The 19,311-nt window shown below is 39.3% G+C and overlaps 1 protein-coding gene across 1 annotated transcript; it reads left to right on the top strand.

The window, feature by feature from the left end:
- Positions 1–1,131: 1,131 nt before the first annotated feature.
- Positions 1,132–12,569, top strand: vwa7 (von Willebrand factor A domain containing 7). The gene is made up of 17 exons (XM_084409056.1): positions 1,132–1,258; positions 1,933–2,209; positions 2,846–3,082; positions 3,679–3,775; positions 3,859–3,987; positions 4,364–4,559; positions 6,431–6,606; positions 6,801–6,913; positions 7,060–7,176; positions 7,511–7,714; positions 7,842–7,968; positions 9,602–9,754; positions 9,933–10,025; positions 10,287–10,564; positions 10,638–10,774; positions 10,955–11,114; positions 11,671–12,569. The coding sequence occupies exons 2-17, from the start codon at positions 1,976–1,978 to the stop codon at positions 12,271–12,273; spliced, it is 3,054 nt and encodes a 1,017-aa protein (XP_084265182.1). The 5' UTR covers positions 1,132–1,258; positions 1,933–1,975; the 3' UTR covers positions 12,274–12,569.
- Positions 12,570–19,311: the final 6,742 nt, after the last annotated feature.

Below are 19,311 nucleotides of genomic sequence, written 5' to 3'. Positions count from 1 at the left end.
GTCCATATATCACTAAATGTCTTTCTCATACTACATGTGATTGCTTGCTAACTTGTGGAAGTCTATGGTTATAATACCACTTAGAGGTCAAAAGCAGCAAATGTTCCCTCATTTTGGAGGATGAGTAACATATGTATGTTCGCTTGGACTGTTCTTGTTAATGATCAGATTCCAAAAGGTTTACTTATTCAAGGTGGCATTCCAGGTCTTTTTGTACCAGTCGACTCTTTTGAGTTAGATATAGAATAAATCGATCTAACCTAAATCTAGGTTGTCTAACAAATAATAATAATAATTAAAAAGTTATGAGTATTTTGTAGCTTGACAAATACATTTCAAAGTAATGTAACACTGAGGATTGATGCCATTGAACCATTGGGAGTGCTGTAGATGATTATCTGTATGGATGTGAAAGAAAGAGGTAGGGGAAAAAGTTCCTCATGCTTGCTAAACGGTCCACTTGATTGTTTGATTGTCCATTTTAAGTTGCGAGCCCTTCTCTTATTTTCAACTTGGATGGTACAGTAGCTTCACCAGTGCTGTTGCAGTGCATGCAATATTTTATGTACTGAATTGCATTTAGTAAGCAATAATCTATATAAACATTCAGCCTAGGCACTCCAAAGGCAAATCTCACAAACTATAAAAGACACAATACAAAGCAATTTTATCCTTCTAGCCCTCCTAAAGCTTGAGTCTGAAGTCTAATGCCAGGAGAGGGGTTGGTTAGCAACACGTCTTAAGTCTTTCACCATGAAGTGACAATAGAAGCACTGGGGGAAGTGGGCATGGTGTGTGTTTTCATGTCAAGCTAAAGACAGGACTGAAGAGCAGGGAAGGGGGACACAGTGACCCTTAATATATGCAGCACTATTGTGTGGAGTCAATGCAGCATGCTAAAATTGGGCAAGTGAGGGAGAAAAAAACTGTAGAGAGAGAGGAGAAAGAAGACAAGGAGGGAAGCACATGCATTGAGGATATGAGTCTCGTGGACATCCATCTTAACCAGGTTGCAGGCATGTTTCTGTCTCTTTCTTAGCTTAGGAGCACCTCCAGAAATACAAGAGTCTTAAAACTTGTTATTCAGCTTCTGTTATTCAAAAGACTGCACATAATGTAGACTCTGTGGGTAAAACCACAACATGTGCACAAGGCATTTCTGATTGCTGATTGGAGTTTGAATCTGTCAAATGGTAAAATGCACGAACAAGCTGAAAAAAGCCACACTGAGACCACAAAAGGAAAGAAGCAAGTAGAGGTAAGAAAAAAAGACCTTTGTTTTATATCTCTTTTGTGATTGCATAATATGCGTATTGGTATCAGCACTTCTTAAAAATCTTAGAAATGTATGGTTGCATTATGACAAAAATAAATTAACAATTTAATCAGCAGTTGAAAACAGAGCAGGTGGATGAAGCCACACCCAAATCTATCAAGAAAAATCATTTAATTGTATAGTTTTATAGTGAATGTTCTGCATGGTAATAATACTGTAATAATAATAATAATAAACTTGATTTTACATTAAAAGTTGCATCTCAAAGGGCTTTACAAGAACATACAAATACATTTAAAAATATTTTTTTTTAAACATAAAAAAATAAAATAAATAAAAAACAGACTAATCATGTTTAGGCAAGCCTGAAACATTCAAGCCAAACATTTGGTTTCAATCTATTAATCAAAATAAGATTTTTTTTTTCCTTAAGAGTAACATAAACTGAAATTGAAAAATGTATATGATATATTATTCTTAATATTATGAGTCACAACTGCTTTATTTATTTAAATATGCCAAAATATGTTTTATATGGTTTATGTTTGCAGTTATGGATAGCTGGATGGATTTGTGTGTGGTAAAACAGCTCACCACATCCTGTAGATATGCTTGTTTGAGCCTTATGGTAAGCTCTTTCTTATCATCCTTTGCAGGTGTGATGTATCTTTCTAAAACAGTTGTTTTGACCGGTGTGGAATGATATGTGAAGGGATGGACTCCTCGGCTTTGATCCACCTGTGTGCCCTGGTCCTGTTCATCTATGTGCCAATTTGTCAAGCCTTTCTGCCCAACTTCTGGTCACGCGTACTTACGTTGTCCTGGGATTCATACACCCATCAGTACATGACAGAACAAGCTATACTCAACATCACGATGGAAACTCTGAGCAGAATGGTGGAACATCAACAAGATTTAAATAATGAGGAGCTGGTATGTTTTATGCGCATATGCGATTCATTTTGCACTAGGTGACTAAATAATGCATGTCGTTTGCCAATGTCTGATAAATTGTTACATTTCACACGCCAGTGACTGAGTTATAGGATGAGAGTAAGTTTAGCACAGATATTTTCACTGCGTGTTGTGAATGTAAATTATATTCTATCAAATTATTATTTTTATTTTTTTGGAATTATAAATTATTTCACACATTTAAGCAAATAATTTCGAGCGAATGCAATGTGATTAAAATCCATGAGCCCAGAAGTCTGTAAGTCATTATTAGTAGAATAAGTGTTATTATTTTTATTTTTTTTATTTACAAAAACATTGAAAACAATTAACATCTCAAGCACCCACAAGGTTGCCACATTTTGGTTCTAATCACTAAAGTTATATCATAAAAAATGCTTGATTGCCTGATGTTTCTTAAAAGTTTAGTTGTTATGCTTTCAAATTATATCACGTAAGAATTTATCTTCGTAAATGTGTCATTTTGTAAAGAGGATCAGATTTGCCATATTACATGTTTGTGCGTGTGCGACGAAAGTCTTACTAGCCAATGATGATTATATTGCCTTTGTTTGCGTGGAGTATTGCATAGTCTCACTGATCTTTTTGTTCCAGTATACTGGGCTTGGTCGGGGGTTTTGGCATGCTGTGGGTGAGGTTGCAAGCGCTAACGCTGCCATGGATTTCCTGAGCGCCACGCGGTCTGATCCAGTGTACCACTTTGACTCTGAGAGGGTAGAAGGAGCCACGCAGATGCTGCGAGAGTTCTGGGGTCAGACAGTGCTGCTGACCCGGACTAAAGAATACCAGGGGGCTAGACGTAGTCTGGGCCAGCTTTTTCACTCATTACAGGTTGGCTAACACATTCATGTAATAGCAACACTGTTTTTGATAAAGGTGAAGCATGTACTTCTGCACCACCAATGTCACCAGTTGGAATTGTAAAAATATGTACTGTTTTCAAACAGGTTTAGGATATTCCCACCTCAATCGCATGCCATTGGTGGAGCCAATGTTGTGTCAGGAGTTTTGTTTTAGTGCCAAAGTCACAGTATTCACACCTTTCAGAGGAAATCTACCTATAATGGTTTCCTAACAGTTATATATTTTGCTTGGAGCAGAAAGTATTTTAACATAAAAGATTATGTCGGAACTATATCCTTGAGGGCAATGATCCAACAAATATGCAATTGTGTCAACCCAAGTTCAAGTCCCTGTTCATGGTCCAATCCCTATCCCATTCCACTCTCCTATCACTTACTGTCTTTGTGTCAACTGTCCTATCATAATAAAGATCAAAATTGTAACTTAAAAAAAAAAAAAATCATCTTTAAAACACTTAAACAGATTAACATCCTCAAAATGTAAAACAAGATTCTTGTTTAATCAGAATATTGTTAGCAATACAAAATATATTAAGCAAACTCTGTGCCTATGTTTGTGTGTAGGACTTCTACAGTCATAGTAACTGGGTGGAGATGGGTCAGCAAGAAGTTTATCTCCACCTTCTTCACCCAGAAGAGCCTTCAGTTCCTGTAGCCTCAGGTGAGTCCTTCGTAAAATCATGAAACAGTCACTCTTCACCTTAAATCTTTTATTGTAAATAAATAAATCTCTATTGTTTTCAGTGGACACCCATACCTGTGTACAATGCTACAGATTTAGCTGTTACAGCAATCTCCTGGAGAAAATGATTCGTAAGACAGAACCGCTACTGACTACTGGCTATTTCAGCACCTACCCTGTCAAACCGCAAGGTATAGGCATCATCATGCAACACTAGTGACTAAAACATGTCCTGGTCGCATTTCACCTCAAAATTAAAATGAAGCCTATTTTTAGGATAATAAGATTTTGCATTGTGACATTATTTCCTTTTCAAAACCTTGTTACTGTAATGTTACTTTTAAGATTTTATTTATGTACTTATTTATTTAATTTATTTATAATGGCAACAACAAATAAGATTACTGGAATGAATTAATATGCACAATTGGATCCCCTTAATTGTAAGTCAGTTTAGAGAACCATGTCTGCTGAATTAATAAAGGTGAACTGAGTTATGATGCATTCTGATGATTTAGTAAATTACTTACATAAGAAAAGCAACATGCATTGTCTTGCTATTTAAAGGCAAGTGCAGTCACGGTGGAATTCTGGACAGTAGTCGTCACCAAGGAGCTGAGGGCGGAATCAACAAAGACAGCACATCTCCGCTGTTCTCCCCTCATCACTTCCTCCATAAAGAAGCTGCCCATCTGGCTACCACAGCAACCCTTCGAGTGCTCCAAGACCTCCACAAAGAGGTGGGGCCCAAGAGCTTCCTCAGGTCAGAGATCACTTTAATTTAACTTGAATACTGCTTAAAGGGATCTATATATGAGGCAAGAGAGGAATTTCTGTTTTACTTTAGAAACCTCATGTGTGACACAATTCAATTCACATTTGTTTGTATAGCGCTTTCCACAATACTTATAAAACAGCTTTACAGAAAATGCATGTGTGCAAAAAATGCAGAATTTAGAGTGGTCTGTTATCACAGGTGACTGTGTCCAAGTTACGTAGTTCAGAAATGTGACCCTGGATCACAAAACCAGTCATAAGTCACACGGGTAAATTTGTGGCAATTGCCAACAATATATTGTATGGGTCAAAATGATTGATTTTTCTTTTATGCCAAAAATCATGAGGATATTAAGTAAAGATCATGTTCCATGAAGATATTTTGTACAATTCCTACCGTAAAAATATAAAACATTTATTTTTGTGAGTGAATGCAGCACAATTGCGAACATAAATGGACAATTTTAAAGGTGATTTTCTCAATGTTTCTGTTATCTCAAAATGTTATCTCAGCCAAATATTAGCCTACCCTAACAAACCATACATCAATGGAAAGCTTATTTATTCAGCTTTCATATGATGTATAAATCTCAATTTTCAAAAATGTAACCATGTGACTGGTTTTGTGGTCCAGGGTCACAAATGTTCATATACAAATCACACATTTATCTAACAATGTATTCATTTAAACAATGTATTCATTTAGGCAGAAACTATGAGCTAATTGAAGTAATAAATCCATGTTGTGAACAAATGATAGAAAGACTTCGCATTGGTGCATGTTGATTCAGAGTTTGCTTCATCTGAAGTCCTTGCAGGAGTGTGCATTGTTTTTTCTTGAGAACATTGTTTTTTCTTCACTCAATTTCTTAAAGTCGACCTGAAATCAAAATTGAACCTATTTACTTTGTTAGCACATATTACTAGTCTTGTGGTGAACAATTAATTTGTGCAAGTTAATACACAGAAAAAAAAATTGTTTGGCGTGGTAATCTTTAATCAAAATCTGAAAAGTTACTTCCGGTCAGGAATGGCGTTCCTTTTGACGTCAGATTGACGCTTGGGTTGAAAACGCTTAACCACTCCGCTCAAACCGTTAATCTGCTATGAGCAAAGATGGAGAGGAGGAGCGCTAAAGTAAAACCCTGCCCTCTGTTCAATATTCAGTTTCACTTGGAAATACGTCACAACACTGGAGAAAAGTTGTTTGCAACTTCTGGTTCACGGGGACTTTAAGAATGTGTTGAATATATTAATAATATTGATTTGAATTAAGTAATATTTGTGGTTCTTGAAACAGATCAGTTTAATTCTCCATTCTCAAATATTTTTATAGAAATTTCACAAATATATTAAGTGTATTATAAATAAATAATTGGTTAGTCAAATACTAAAATCTTTTAGTGAAAAAAAACTTGAATATAACTGTACATTTTAGACAAAAGTCAATTATTTTGGTATGTTCAACTCAAACCATCAAGTACATGATATTTTATTAAGTTAATCAAGTTAATTATTACTGTGATATTTACTAAGCCACTGAATTCTTTTTTAGAGTGTAGTAATGCATTGCAGTAATTTAGTCTAGAGGTCATACATGCATGAACTAACTTTTCTGCAGAAACAGATAGCATATTCCTTAGCATAGCTATGTTTCTGAGGTGGAAGAAGGCTGTTTTTGTAGCAAGAAATATGATTCAATATGATTGAAATATGATGACACCTCTTTTTAACATTGAGTGCATGAGAAAAGATTGGTCTGCCTGTGAAGTTTTACTTTCCTGTTTCTAGTTTTGTGAAACAGAGTTGTCCAAAGATGCAAAACACATAAGTGATGAATTCTGTGGAAACCTGTAGGCTTTTCAGTGTCCAGCAGCCCCCAGCATTGGTCTTCGTCATTGACACCACCGGCAGCATGTTTGAGGAGATCACAGCTGCACGTCTCCGAACCCTCTCCATCATACAGGCTCGTGAAAAGAGCCAACGCACTACTCTGCCTGGCACCTTCATTCTGGTGCCTTTTCACGACCCTGGTTAGAGTGATATCTTCTGCCTATTATAAGCACATTACAACACTGAACAAAACCCTAATCTGAGTTAGTAAACACTGTTGTGTCACTTCAACAATATATGCCACTGGCATATGTAAAAATTTTAAGAAAAATTTGATGTATTTATATTTAATTCTATGTTAAGCACACTGATGATGAAGTCTGTTATATCTCAGGTTTCGGGCCAGTGAGGGAGACAGATGACCCTCATCAGTTCATGCAATACATGGAGGATCTGATGGCTCTTGGAGGTGGGGATGAACCAGAGATGTGTCTCTCTGCTCTTCAGGTAACCATAAAATTGAGATCTGACATTCTCTGACATTCTTAGAAAACACTGAACACAACTAAACAGAATTATTTACAAGTGTGTCTCCATCTGTGTGTGTCTCCATCTGTGTGTGTCTTATGTGTGTGAATTTGTCTGTGGATCAGTTGGCTCTGACCCATAGCCCTCCGCTGTCAGAGATATTTGTATTCACAGACGCCTCTCCTAAAGACCGTCATCTACATAGATCAGTCCAGGCTCTCATACTGGAGAAGCAAACAAAGGTAACTCAAAACACACAGGCTGCAGTAAAAGCAATAAACAGTAAATGCTATTATTCATTCAGTAATGTATGAAAAGTATTAATAGTTCAGTCTAATTACAAATTTGTGTGTTCTGTCTATTTATTAAAGTGTTCTGTTGTTTTCTTATAGCAGCATGCTAACGCCAAACTGTACTGTATCTCATGAGAGGAAAGCTATACATGTGATGCATATTCCAGATCAGTCATTTATGAAGTTCCATTTCAGCTAGGAAGCTGCCTTAGAAAGAAGTTGTCTATGTAGGCAACTATGTTCAGGACAGTGTTTTCCTCCATTTAATCAATACATGTGCTAGGTAAACTTCTTGCTCACTGAGGATCCAAGCTTCAAAGGAAGAGAAAGAGGGAAAAGAAAGAGAAAAAGAGAAACTTTATCTCCTGGTAGATTCTCTCTGTATTCCTCTCTTTCATCTATATCTGGAGGAATAACCATCTTCACGACAAACAAAGACATCCACCAAGTGTCAGCCATTGTAGAAGACACCACTACCTCCAGCAAGGTACAGTCAACTGGAAACACAAGAGGACCAAAAGACCATAATCTCTGCCTGTTTCAAGAATTTTATACAGTCCTGTCAGGATTCTGGATACAGGATTCTTCATAACCATGTTTCTTTCTCTGAATAGGTCACTCTGCTTCACACAGAGAGTGAATCGGATTCATCAAACTCCTTCAGAGTGGACAAAGCTGTGACGAAAGTGATGCTGCACATCACTGGTCAGCTCACACATTGTGAGCTTGTCAGTCCCTTAGGTACTCATACTAATGCTGAGAACTAAAACAGTCAACCAAGCACAGACAAATATGCTCCCCTGAACATTACCTTATCTTGGGTCATCATTGACATGCAAATAAGCCAATAACTTGCAGGTGTTTGATGACCAGATTAACTTCCTATATCAAGTCGCAAAGACCACACTGCTACACTCTGTTCTTAAAGGTTCTTAAAGGTTATCAGAATCAGAATCAGAATCAGAAATACTTTAATGATCCCAGAGGGGAAATTCTTTGTCACAATTGCCCACCTGTCAAAGCATAAGGAAAAGAAATAGTAATAAAAATTAGATAAATAAAGAGTATATAATATAAAAGTATAAATATAAAATATACAAAGAAAATAAAGAAAAATATAAGGAATGTGGGAATGTTCAATATTTACATTATTAGAAAATTGTTATGGTGAACATTTACATTATTTAGAATTATAATGGTGAACCAAAAAGGACTAGAGGAATAAATAGCAGCAAAGAATATTGCACATTAATTATTAAAAAGATAATGTTGCACAGAAACAGAGATATTGTCAGTTTAAAAACTAACTAAGTGTCTGTGTATCAGGCATTTAGAGGGAGGAGTTATAAAATTATCCCAAGGTGAACTAAAAAATGACAGCCAAAAGTCAATTAACTGACTAAAGTGAAGCTGGAGAACTGTAGAACTCTCACTTGCAGAGTAGCGTGTGCTCAATGCTCAGTCTCAGGACTCATGTGTAACTCCTCCAGTTCTACTCGTACTGCTCTGATTCGAACCGCCGTCTCCTGCATGGGAGGTAGGCATGCTAACAAGGACCCTCAAAGAGTACAGCCTCTAGTGTCAGTCGCTAGTGCGCCTCTTGAGGCCAGAGCAGTGAGGTTTACTAACACAGCTCTTACTGCTGCCCTCCATTAAAATCACCCCCTGAACCTCATTCCCATCCGGGTCACGGCACCAAAGTAACCCCTCCAGTTCTACTTTCACTGCTCCGAGCAGGATTCGAACAGGCGTCTGCGGCATGGCAGACAGGCGTGCTAATAAGGACACTAAAGCCTCTAGCGTCAGTCGCTAATGTCCCACTTGAGTCCAGGGGAGTGTGTTTAATTTGTACAGCTCTTACTAGTTGGCCTCCGTTATACAAGCGGCCTGAGACTACCAAAGGAAGTGAACACCAGGGACTCAGCACATACAGAGATCCCAGGAAACTTGCCAGATACAGTACAATCTGACTTCTAGGGCCCACTGCTGAATGTTTTAGTCAAAACATGCATGCCAGGAGGTAGGGGGAACTCCAAAGACAAGTTTCCAAGTTTCCAATTAACCATACAAAAAGAGACCAATCTTTATGTTCACTGTACCTTCATTAAAACACCTAAAGACAGAAGTATCCCTTGATGTATCCCTGCTGATGCACTTCTTCTTATAAAGGAAAACACTTCATTATCTCTCTGCGTCACTCTGTATCACCTACAGTACATCTCTGTACTATCTTGTACCTTTATAAACAATTATGGAACTTCATATTCAGCCACTTCACATGTTACAGTCTCCCGAGGATCAATCACTTGCATTGTAGTATTCCTCATTTGTAAGTTGCTCCGGATGATTTGTCTTATCTATCTTTCTCTCTCAGGGGTTCAACAATCTCTTCCTGGTACTGATGGTCCTCTAGCAATGCTGGACTCATCTAAGGGTCTATACAGAATGAGCCTGCTGCCTCCACTAGAGATAGGTATATGGCAGCTTTCAATCAAAGCCATTGGACCAACTACATTCAGTATCCTAGGTAAAGATGCCAGTCTTAACTTTATAGAATTAAGTTAGTAATAAGATTAAGTAACAAAAAAAGTAATGTGTTTAAGCCTTAACACACATTTTTATTCAATTCTATTTGTTGGATATGACCAAATGTGTTTCAAATTTCTTAGAGTTTTTCCAAATTGGCATTAACCGATGTTCTCTAGGTGACAGCAGCTTGGACTTCCTGTACTATTTTGCAAAAGAATCTAATGAGACACATCCAGGACTAAGGAAACTTGAGGGCAGCCCTATAGCAGGTATTTCCCACTGAAGAAGGCACGCACTGAAACGCGTCTGTGCAAATAAAAGTATATATATGCATAGTGCGGCCTCTCTGCTACTTTACGTATTCTAATTATCCAGGCCAGCACTCTTAAAGTTTATAAGTAAATGCATTGAGTGAAGCCTGCTCCTATCCTCACTTACTTATTGTTCCCTGAGCCATTTGTTTAATGTTGAATTTTCATTGATGTTGATATCTATACACTTCAAGTGATTATGTTCTTACCATCACTTAGGAGTCCCAGTGTTTTTAGTGGTTGCCGTGACGGGCCTCTCACCCAATGAGAAGGCCTCATTCAGTCACGTGACTCTGTTGGGACCCAAAGGGGAGAGCCTGCAGAAGGTATTGCTGAACTCCTCATCTTCTTATTGGTCTGGAGAGGAGTTAGTGGGCTACATGGACTTAGTTCCCAGGATGCCATTCACTATGCGTCTCTCTGGAAAGGATGGAAGGGGGAACCTGCTCGAAAGAGTTTCCACTGAGATGATTCAACCGACACACGTACAAATACAGGTATTAGTAAATTTGAGAATAATGTGCTGGCAAAATGTAAAACAGCAAACTGAAAATTGCCCCATGTCCCCAGGTTCTCTCTGCTCCACAACTTCTCCCAGGTCACAGCTCGACTGTGTTGTTTGAAATATTTAATCATGGACCCAACCGTCACTTTAGTCTTTCAGCAGAAGATGACCATGGGTATCTCTCCCACCGAGACCAACAAAGGTGAGAACGGAAGAAAGACAGAGCCTGTTAAATGACACAAATACTACAGGTTTTTACTAAAATAATGTCTACCTAAATACTGAATGTTTATCAATGTTTATTTGTCTGGTTAAAGATTAATGTACTTTTAATTCCAGCCAGAGATGGTAAATAAGTCCCTTACAATTGTTCCTTTTTTAGGCTGTTTATCGGTATGGGGAGCTCTGTGAAGAGGGAGGTTGAGCTAATGACCCCTCAAATTGCTCAGATAGGGAGGGCAATCACCCTGATTTTGGCTGTTCATGCAGAAGACTCACCAGACTCAAACTATGCTGTGGTACACCTGATAGTGATACCGGAGGTAAGAACCATCACAATATTTTATAATGAAGAAGGTCTCAGGTTCAAGTCCTGACTGAGCCAGGAGTCATTTCTTTAGAGTTTTATTTTCTCACAGTTTCTGTGTGGGTTTCTCCCAAAATCCAAATACATGGATGAGAATTGGAGACGCTAAATAGTCCATAGGTATGAGTGAGAATGTGAATGTGTGTACCCTGTGGTGGACTTGTTATCTGTTCATGGTGTTTCCCCTGCTTGTGACATGAGATGCTGGGTTAGGCTCCAGCGGTTTGGAGAATGGATGGAAGATTAATAAATGCTGTCCACATAATATCTTTAAGGTGAACTTATTAAAAAATGGTTCATACAAGTAAAGTTAGTTCTGATAACAGCTGATTTAGCAGCATTTGTTTGCAGATGTAAACTGAGATGATATTTTGAAATCGAATACAATGACATTCATGCATTTTTAATGTGACTTAAGACTTACTTTTTTGGGTCTACTGTCTCATATGTGAACTAGCCTGTTATATTAAACATTGTGAATGTTTTTAAACATGGTCTTGTGACAATTCCAGGAGCCTGACAAAACTCCTCCGGCATGTTCTTCTCTGCAAGTGGAGTCCTCCTGCCCCTCTCTGTGCTCTCAGGGCAGCTGGAAAGTCTCATTGGTAGCAAAAGACAGAGGTCACTCTGGACTGGCATCCATACAGCTGACAAAAGGAGAAGGCACCCTCGTTCTGTCTGAAGTGACTACAGAGAGACATGTTCAACATTTCCCACAACTTCATGAAGAAACCATGGAAGGAGTCCATCTCCCTTTGCTACAGCCACAAAAGGACACCTCAGAAATCAGTAATCACCACCTTGGAACAGGAGCTGAACATGGACATCAAAGGCTAGAGGGAGTCCAGTTAGTTAATGGGAGTCATCCAGTGAACATTAGTGAATGGACTAAGGGGAAGCCTGTAATGATGCATTATTCCTCAGGCTGCTGTGCCCTTCAGGCAGAGCTAGTATTGTGGGATAGAGCGGGTAATATGAGACGCTGTCATCTCATAGCCAGTCAGCAGAGGGCATTACGAGAAAACAACAGGGCTCACAGTGGGGAATTTACTTCACAACTAGTTCTCATGTTGTGGGGTCACTCAGCATTGATTATTATCTATGATCCCAGATAAAATTTACTTGATTTACTGTTTATTATCCAATGGACACAAAACATACTAGTTTTAAATACTAGTACACAAGACACAGAAAATAAGAATTATCACTCAGGGATGGTATATTCTGGAAATTGTTAGGTCTTCACATGACATTTGTATTACTACTGTATGTCATTTTAGTACAAACAAAAACGTGCAAGTAGGTCTAATTGAATGATTTCAAGTTTTCACAATTTATAACATGCCAAATGGAGCGGTGTGTGCAATCCACCTTTTATTTTAGCTGCAATAAAACTTCTCTTTTTTTACATATGGCATATGTCTGTTCTTACCCCCTTAGACATGATGAAACATAATGTGAAATGGCCCAGAGAGAGAAAAGAAAGACAATGTCACAATATTTTGGCTAGGAAATCCTATTGTGATACAGAAATTAGTTAATGAGGATAACCTCAACTTTCGATTCCAAAACCAGGTAACTTTCAGGGTATGTAAGAAGTGATAGCTACTTATTCTCTGAATACAACCTGCTCCTGAGCTTATATTTACTGGTTTATATCAGAGCTATACCCTTCTAAAAAATAATCCAGAATAAACCAGTTTGAATTCTATATTGGTCCAGGTTGGTTTATGCTGGTTAAAGCTGGAATAGTGCTGGCCTAGCTGGTCGAACCAGCAAAGACATGCTGCTCTCAAGCACAACTGAGCAGGTGTACAACTTTTCCACCAGCACTCCAGCTTCCCATGCATAACATTATGCTGGTGACCAGCAATGCTGGATTTTTCAGCAGGGTATTTGAAGTTTCCAATAAAAAAGCTGTTATAGCTATAAACAAAGTAACAGACAATTTAGCAACAGGTAGTATTATGTCAGATACTGGCATTTTTATGGTATTCACAAATTGTTATAGACAGTTGTGAAACTGCAGAAAGTGAATGGTTTATAAGGCACACATGATCCACACATGACCATTATGCTTTCTCTAATGGTAGAGCTGTGAAGGTTGGTATCTCCTCCTAAAATAAGAACATCTCTGGTGTTTATTATAAGCGTCCACTCTGTAAAGAATGACGTAGTGTGTTGACCATGAAATCTGAGTTTCAAAGTCTGGGCTGACTGAACTAAGAACTTTTTGGCAGCAATTACTATGAATAAGCAATGTTTTGGTTAATCAACATGGAGTTCAGATTGTATATATCAAGACAATTCAATTCCGTCCCTGAAAGGCCATGGCCTGCAGAGTTATGTTCCAATCAAACTAATCAAACACTTTCAAACAAACAATCAAACTAAACAAACCCTTTAATAATCAAGTTATCTTGGAGACCTTGATTAGTTGATTAGTTAAAACAGAATTGAAACTAAACTCTGATCTGCAGGTCATGGCCCCAGAATTGAATAGCCCTGGTTAATATGAAGTAAACCGTGCTTTCTGGATTATCATCAGGTGTACAGTGATCAAAGTAACAGATGAGCCATGAAGATGTGTTAGTTCAACTGCACATTCCGTGATCGATCAGGATAAATTGACGACCCACTCATTGTCATATTGGAGGAGGAGATTTCAGTGGAAAAAATAAAGTAAATAAAAGAAAAAAATAATATATATATATTAAAAAAATATATAATAAGGAATACATTTAAAGATACATTTTGTGGAAGACCATTGAACAGATGAATATGGTTCATGGCAACACATGAAAATCCGAAAATAATGTCATCTGAGCATGCACTGTAAGTGCAATATTTAATGCTGCTGTTTTGACTAATTGGAAACACTAATATTTTTTAATTAATGACGTTTCAGAAGTTCTTATTATGACGATTGCCAGTCTTATATGGTCAAACGTTGCATTTTGTTTTATAACTGATATTCTGGCCAAAGAGAGAGAGATTATCCTTCTGCTCATAAAACATTCACTACTAGGATTAGGAGATATTAATTTTAGATGGAAAGGATTCTCAAGCTGACTAGCTGAAGACATTACTGTAGTTATACCCATTAGTTTAGTTATAAGCTTAGTTATAAGCTCACAACACTAACTTTTTTAAACTGTACAAGTCTTAAATTATTTCTCAAAGTTATACTTACACATAACCGTCATTATACTCAATACAAAGTCACCTGAACAGTACTTGCTCATTCCTCCCTCATCCTGTAGCCTCACAACTCATCTCTGCAACTGGTACCTGGAAGCAATTTAAGAGTGAGATAGAGACACCACAATGAAGAACTATAGAACAATCACTGACATGGGGCTCTGGACAAAGCATCTGCCACAATGTTATCTCTGCCCTTTATATGATGTATATCCAAGTTGTATGATTGGAGAAATAAAGACCTAACAAGTCTTTGATTTGGCCAGTGCAGTGAGTTCAAAAATGTCAATGGATTGTGATCTGTATAAATAATCATCGGACCTGAACCCACATACACTTCAAAGTGTTGCAAGGACCAAATCAGAGCCAATGCTTCCTTCTCAATTACAGAATAATTCAACTGATGTTTGTTAAATGTTTTCGAATAGAAACCCACAGGTCGGTCAATACCAAACTCACCTTGCTGTAACAGCACCCCACCCATGACTACATGACTGGCATCAACCTGAAGTTTAAATGGTTTGTCCATGGAAGGAGCTGCCAAAACAGGAGCACTGCACAGAATTGCCTTCACATTTTCAAAAGCTGTTTGGCAGACAGGAGACCAGATATATTTTACCTTACCCTTCAAAAGATGTCAATGGTGCCACCACAGTTGAAAAATTTCTGCAGAAACCTCTGTAGTAACCCACCAAACTAAGAAATCTCATGAGATCTTTTTTTGTAGCTGGAGGTGGATAACACTCAACTGCCTGTATTTTTTCATGCAGGAGACGCACTGTACCCTGCCCAACCTGCCGTCCAAGGTATGTCACTGTCGCTCGAGAAAACTCACACTTTGCCAAATTTATTGTGAGGCGTGCCTCAGCCAAACGTTTAAACAGTGCTTTCACACGCTGCACATGAGAAGACCAAGTATCAGAGTAAATAACCACATCATCTAAGTACACTGCACAGCCTTGCAAATTTCCAATAACTTTATTCATCAAACGTTGAAAAGTTGCAGGTGCATTACGCAACCCGAAAGGCATGACTGAATAAGAATACAGACCAGTTGGCGTGATAAAGGCTGTGATTTCTCGTGCTCTTTGAGACAAAGGGACCTGTCAAATTTACTGATGAATACTGCAGCATCAACCTGGTCGATACAGTCATCAATGCGTGGCAGAGGAAAAGAGTCTGGCTTAGTGACACTGTTGACCTTCCTAAAATCAGAACAAAACCGATGGGTATTATCTGATTTCGGAACCAATAAACAAGGCAACGCCCAACTTCCGCTTTTCCGGACTTACTCGTTATAAACGCTGTTTGATCGGCTTTACATCTCCTACTAATTCGATGTCATGCTCCAAAACATGTGTATGAGATGGCACATCTCCAAACAGACTAGAATACTCTTGTATCACTTCTATTAATTCTGTGTGCTGAAGCTCAGACAAGTGAGACAACACACTGTTTAAATCTGAAAGTACCTTAGAGTTTTTAAGCCGACCGGTTAACAATGCAGAGTCATGATCTGGTAAATCATCCTCACAACCAGCTTCACTACCAGACAAAACTGTGTTACCAACACACACTGGATGAGCATCATCTGCCGGTGTACTCAATTCCTGAGATACCCGGGCATGATATGCTTTCAACAGATTGACATGACAAAGTTGGTGGTTTTTCCGACGTTCTGGAGTGGCAATCAGGGAGTTTAGCTCTGACAACTTCTTCACTACCGTGTAAGGGCCCAAAAACTTCGCTTGCAACGGTGAACCGACAATAGGTAATACAGCCAAAACCTGATCGCCCTCACAAAAACTACGCCGCTCCGCTCTTCAGTCATAAAGACATTTCATCTTCTCCTGTGCCGAAGTCAGCTTTTCCCTAGCTAACTCTGTAGCAGAGTAAAGTCGCTGCCTAAAACCATTGACATAATCAATTAAATGTTGAGGTGGCTGAGACTCCTTCCACTCATTTCGCAGAGCAGCTAAAGGCCCCCGCACAGTTTGACCGAAAACCAACTCGTTTGGACTGAAATCTGTACTCTGTTGCACTACCTCTCTTGCTGCCAGCAACAACCATGGTAACCCGTCCTCCCAATCAGCATTCATCTGCACACAGTATGCCCTCATCATTGATTTTAAAGTCTGATGGAAATGTTCCAGCGCTCCTTGGCTTTGCGCATGATACGCAGAAGACTGGTTGTGCTGCACATGCAACAGTTTCAATACCTGCGCAAACAAGTGAGAGGAGAAATTCGACCCTTGGTCACTCTGAATGGTTCTAGGTATACCGAAGATGGATATGAACTGACCCAGAGCACGCACCACTGATTTTGCTGTTAGCGTGCGTAATGGATATGCTGCTGGGTCCAATCGGTGCTACTGCACATAACTGTTAACAAATACATCGCACCCGACCTTGAACTAGGGAGAGGGCCTACACAATCAATAATCAGGTGCTCAAATGGCTGACTTACAACAGGAATCGAATACAGGGGAGCAACTTAAATTTTTGTGGCACGTTTTGATGTAGCTCGCCACACTTTTCTTAACCCGCGGCCAAAAAAAATTTCTAAGGACACGATCATACGTTTTACCAACCCCCATGTGCCCTGACTCATCATGAGCAATACGCAAAACCAAATCACGAAATTTGGAGGGCATGACAATCTGATACACAGGATCTCCAACAAAACCCTCATAATGTGGCACCCACTTCCGAACCAGTATCTCCTTTGCACAAAGTAACCATGTGCCCGATCTTTCACCTCATCCACCCGCAGAACAGACTGAAACAGCTCCTTCAGCGTTACATCGGCTCTTTGCTCACTAGGGGAGACAGACCAGGGAGTTTTAGACAAAGTCATTACAAACAACTCAGATGCCTCACCCTCTGCGTTTTCCACCTCTACAGAATATGCATCGTCAGTGACCCGCTTCATGGCGCGCGTCACAGCGCAAGCCGTGAACACTTCAAGAAACTGCTTTTCATTCTCATCAGGGCTGTTACTACCCAGCGGTATTGGGACCACCACTGGTTGTACTGGGCTACTTCCCCAAACCCGTGCCCCTGCCACATCATTTCCCAGAATCACGGTGACACCGTCTATAGGCAAAGCAGGACGCACTCCCATTTTAACTTCTCCCTCAAACAACTCTGAATGGAGCACAAGTTTATGTACAGGAACATGAAAAACAGACATACCCATGCCCAAAACAGGTACAAAAGATCCAGTATCCGTTTCCTCAGAAAACGGCAAAACAGACCCCAGAACAAATGAATCAAATGCTCCCGTGTCCCGCAAGATAGTCACTGGCACCCCCTCATTATTTCCAACCAAAGACACATGTCCTTTTGAAATAAACGGCAAGTATGAGCTTAAGTCCGGCTTTGACACCACCACTGGTAACTCAACACTCGATTGGTCTGAAAGCACATTGGAAACTGGCGCCGCTAAAGCCACCGGCTTTACATGAGTCACATCTTGCCTATTCCACGACTTAAATGCCATGCATTCTCTCTTCCAGTGACCGTATTTATGACAGAAATGACACTCAGAGACTCCATGATCAACTCTCTGCTCCCGAGGAAAACCTCCACCTGACCCCCTAGAGAAAAACATCCCTCCAGTAGGCGCAACATTTCCCCCAGCCACGCTACTTTTGTGGGTCAAGATATAATCATACGCAAGGGCAGCAGCCTTCCCTGCTGTCCTCACCTTTTGTTCACTTATGTACATGACAATTTGCTCTGGGACTGAATTTTTAAACTGTTCAAGGACCATCAAGTTACACAAGTCATCAAAATCTTTCACTTCTGAAGCCGAACACCATCAACTAAAGTGAATCACCAAATCACATGCAAATTCAAGATATGATTTATCTCCCTTTTTCCAGCTCCTAAAACGCTGATGCTTCAGGGACTAACTCGTATGTTTTCAGTACAGCCGTTTTAACCTTGTCATAATTAACACACATTGTAGCAAAACTATACGGTCTGAATCAACCCAGCCCCTCGCGTCTGCAATACGCTCAAACAAAGTGAAAAATACATCAACGTCCTTCTCACTAAATTTAGGCACCGAACGCAAACTATTCAAAATATCACGTGAATTATCGCTGCCCCGAGCCAACTCTTCATTCCAACTCTTCAAGTCATATAATTTACCCTCTTTAACTAACCTCAGTCTTTCACTTTCTAAATCTAATTTTGCCATTTCTGTTTGCTGCCTCATTTTTTCTACTGCCAACACTTTATCAGCTTCTGCTTGCTGCCGCATTTGCTCCAACTCTACCTCCCTCTCCTTCTCTAACTTCATCCGTAATATCAACATTTCTTTTTGCTGTTCAAAATTTAAAGCTACACCAGGAGACATATCCTGAGAAAACCCATCCAAAGCCAAATTAGTAGGACTATGTAATTTTTGTACAGGTGTCAAAACACCCATATCATACAAATGTGCCCTTATAATAGATCTAACATTTTCCTTTAACCTCCTGTCGCCCATGCTGATTTTATAATGATCAGCTATCTTTAACAACTGATCCCTAGTACACTGATCCAAAAATTCCTCCGAAGGAATAGCAATGAAATCATCTACTCCTGCCATGATTAACACCACCTGACCAATGCACAACAGCAATACAAATTTTTAAAAAAAAGTATAGTATTGACCTAACTAGTGCGCAACACAGACCACAAAGTAATCTCATAAATTGAGCATCCCCTCTAAACTGCCTAACCCGATCTACCTAACTCAACCCTAGTCTTCAGGAGTTACTTGCGGCGGGTATTTACGCACCAAAACCCAGTAGTTTGGTTAACTGACCAGCAAGCTGGCAACTTCGCCACAACCATGGACGTGCTCCCGAGACAACTGCTCTAACCACTTTCACCCCGCACTACATTCAAATGCACACGAATCCTAAAGAGGAAAACACGCTATGCCTACAGGGGAATTA

The sequence above is a fragment of the Rutilus rutilus genome, assembly GCF_951802725.1.
Source record: "Rutilus rutilus genome assembly, chromosome: 5".
NCBI classification, from domain to species: Eukaryota; Metazoa; Chordata; class Actinopteri; order Cypriniformes; family Leuciscidae; genus Rutilus; species Rutilus rutilus.
The sequence above is the reverse complement of the archived record's forward strand: the minus strand, read 5'-3'. Positions and strand labels throughout refer to the sequence as shown.

Coding starts and splice junctions, on each gene's coding strand:
- vwa7 (XM_084409056.1), top strand. CDS start 1,976: ATGATATGTGAAGGGATGGACTCCTCGGCTTTGATCCACCTGTGTGCC. Junction 7,715..7,841: donor ACACCACTACCTCCAGCAAG/GTACAGTCAACT, acceptor TTCTCTGAATAG/GTCACTCTGCTTCACACAGA. Junction 10,026..10,286: donor TGAGGGCAGCCCTATAGCAG/GTATTTCCCACT, acceptor ACCATCACTTAG/GAGTCCCAGTGTTTTTAGTG.